This window comes from Mastomys coucha, chromosome X, assembly GCF_008632895.1.
Source record: "Mastomys coucha isolate ucsf_1 chromosome X, UCSF_Mcou_1, whole genome shotgun sequence".
NCBI lineage: Eukaryota > Metazoa > Chordata > Mammalia > Rodentia > Muridae > Mastomys > Mastomys coucha.
Window position 1 is genome coordinate 1778597 of NC_045030.1, and position 1131 is coordinate 1779727.

The window sequence follows — 1131 nt, forward strand, 5'->3', positions numbered from 1 at the left end:
TGCTAAATGACGAGCGTGGATCCACACCAGATGCAGTAACTTATAGGGCACATGAGGAGAAGGGTTTCCAGAATACAGCTCCCGAAAGAGCGAAGACATCTCACAGACCAGACACAACTCGGGGCTCGGCATTTCACATCGGTGCCTGTCAGAGAGAAAGAAATCTCTCAGTATTGGCGTGTGGGTCAGGGCCTGGACAATGCAGTTCATAAAACACGTGTTGCCAAGATTAATTAGTCCTCGTAAGCCGATGGTAAAGCTGGAGGTGATTCTTCTTCTCCGTGGGTTGTGCCCCAGCAGTTCTAACTCAGGTTTGGTCGTTTCCCAGGTGGGATATTTCTCACCAAGGCCCGGCACTGAACACGGCTGCTGAGAAACCTCTGTGGACGCTTGTAATTTCAAGGCTTCTCCTTGCTCTTCTTTGGCAATTTGCTCAATGTCTATGTCATACACATAGTCTTTACACATGAAGCAGTATATGCCCCCATAATAAAGATCTACCGCTAAGTTGTGCTGTTTTGTCTCAGCATGCTCGTGGATGTGCTTCTCTGTGAAGCAGCCAAAGAAAACGCAGGAAAGGCAAGAGTGGAGTCTGTTTAAATGGGTGCCACACACATGGCAGACGCACGACTTCGCCTTGCTTTTTCTGGTCTCTGGGGTTCCACACCACACGAAGCACTGGTAGATAACCCGCAGTTCCTGCCTCCAGTTCTCTCCCACCTTAAAGCTGTTCACGTGGGAACAACCTGGTGGCCCCACAGCAAAATCCACATCCAGGCATCCGCCCCCAGGACCACGCCGGGGCCGGGGCCGGGGAGGGGGCCGTGGCCTAGGCTGCGGCGGGGTACGGAGCCTAGTCTGGGGCCGGGGCCGGGGTCGGCGGCGCGGGGCACGACTGCGACGCGGAGAGGGATCAGGGGGCCGCGGAGGGTCGGAGGGAAGGGTGGGGGGAGGAACCTCGTCGCCACTGCCGCCAACACCGCTCTGCGCTGGCTTCTCATCCTTCGGCTCTTGCTCGGGCTGCCTCTTAAGCTCAGGCTCAGGCTCCGGTAAGGGCTCGGGTTCGGGCTCCGGCTCGGGCTCCGGCTCGGGCTTCTGTTCGGGTTCCGGATCGGGCTCGGGCTCGGGCTC

The 1131-nt window shown here is 57.5% G+C and overlaps 1 protein-coding gene across 1 annotated transcript in view; it reads right to left on the minus strand.

Annotated features, from left to right (window-relative positions):
- Window positions 1-1131, minus strand: part of LOC116090919 (ubiquitin carboxyl-terminal hydrolase 22-B-like) — a 3489-nt gene that overhangs the window by 904 nt on the left and 1454 nt on the right. Inside the window, exon 2 of the mRNA XM_031371881.1 lies at window positions 4-1128. Coding sequence (XP_031227741.1) covers window positions 4-1128 — 1125 coding nt within the window. The remainder of the gene's footprint in view (window positions 1-3; window positions 1129-1131) is intronic.